The 933-nt window shown below is 43.9% G+C and overlaps 1 protein-coding gene across 1 annotated transcript; it reads left to right on the forward strand.

Moving 5' to 3' along the window:
* The first annotated feature begins 59 nt into the window (after positions 1 to 59).
* Positions 60 to 752, forward strand: LOC106749084. Its single transcript, XM_014628174.1, has one exon. It carries the CDS (start codon positions 297 to 299, stop codon positions 750 to 752), a length of 456 nt encoding a protein of 151 aa, XP_014483660.1. The 5' UTR covers positions 60 to 296.
* Positions 753 to 933: the final 181 nt, after the last annotated feature.

Here is a 933-nt window from a genome sequence, read left to right on the forward strand (position 1 = left end):
CGTGTTTACCACCGCGAGAATCGTTTTATAGTTCGTTGACGGGTAATACCGGAATCAGAGAGCGATTACGCGCACGCTGCGAACGTCTGGCAACGATTCTCTATTGAAACCTTGGGTGAATACAGCGATTTATATCTGAAGAATGATGTCTTATTATTAGCCGATATTTTTGAAAATTTCCAGGATAGTTGCATCAAAAGTTACGGATTAGATCCTGCACATTATTATACTTTACCGGGTTTCACTTGGGATGCTATGTTAAAACATACCGGCATAAATTGCTCACTGATATCGATATGGTCATGTTCATCGAACGTGGTATACGCGGCGGTCTCAGTCAATGTTCCAGTAGATACGCACAGGCCAATAACAAGTACATGCAGTCTTACGATCCATCGAAACCATCGTCGTACTTGATGTACTTTGACGTAAACAATCTGTACGGTTGGGCAATGTGTCAACCGCTGCCTCACGCCGAATTTCAGTGGGTTACAGATGTTTCAACATTTGATGTATCTTCAATCGCTGTCGATTCACCCATAGGTTATATTCTCGAGGTCGATCTCGAATATCCGCAACATTTCCACGACGCTCACGCTGACCTACCGTTTTGTCCAACAAGCGCCAAACCACCCGGTAAAAGACAGGATAAGTTATTGGCAACCTTATACGATAAGCAACGTTATGTTATTCATTATCGTAATCTGCAGCAGTGCACGTGTCACGTTCTTCGTGTCACGTCTGACATATAACTACAGACTAGAAATTCGCCAAATCTTTTACCGAAATAATCATCTAGCAAATTAAATCCAACCAAGTAGTAGGGCCAATCAGCAGGCTCGACAAATCAGAGGGGACACCACGCTACCTATGCGCACTCGCCACCAGGCAATCAGTCCCGTATCACCTCGTACCGATCTCGATTAAATACCC

The sequence above is a fragment of the Dinoponera quadriceps genome, unplaced genomic scaffold, assembly GCF_001313825.1.
Source record: "Dinoponera quadriceps isolate SergipeBrazil2010 unplaced genomic scaffold, ASM131382v1 scaffold3419, whole genome shotgun sequence".
In the NCBI taxonomy this organism is placed as follows: domain Eukaryota; kingdom Metazoa; phylum Arthropoda; class Insecta; order Hymenoptera; family Formicidae; genus Dinoponera; species Dinoponera quadriceps.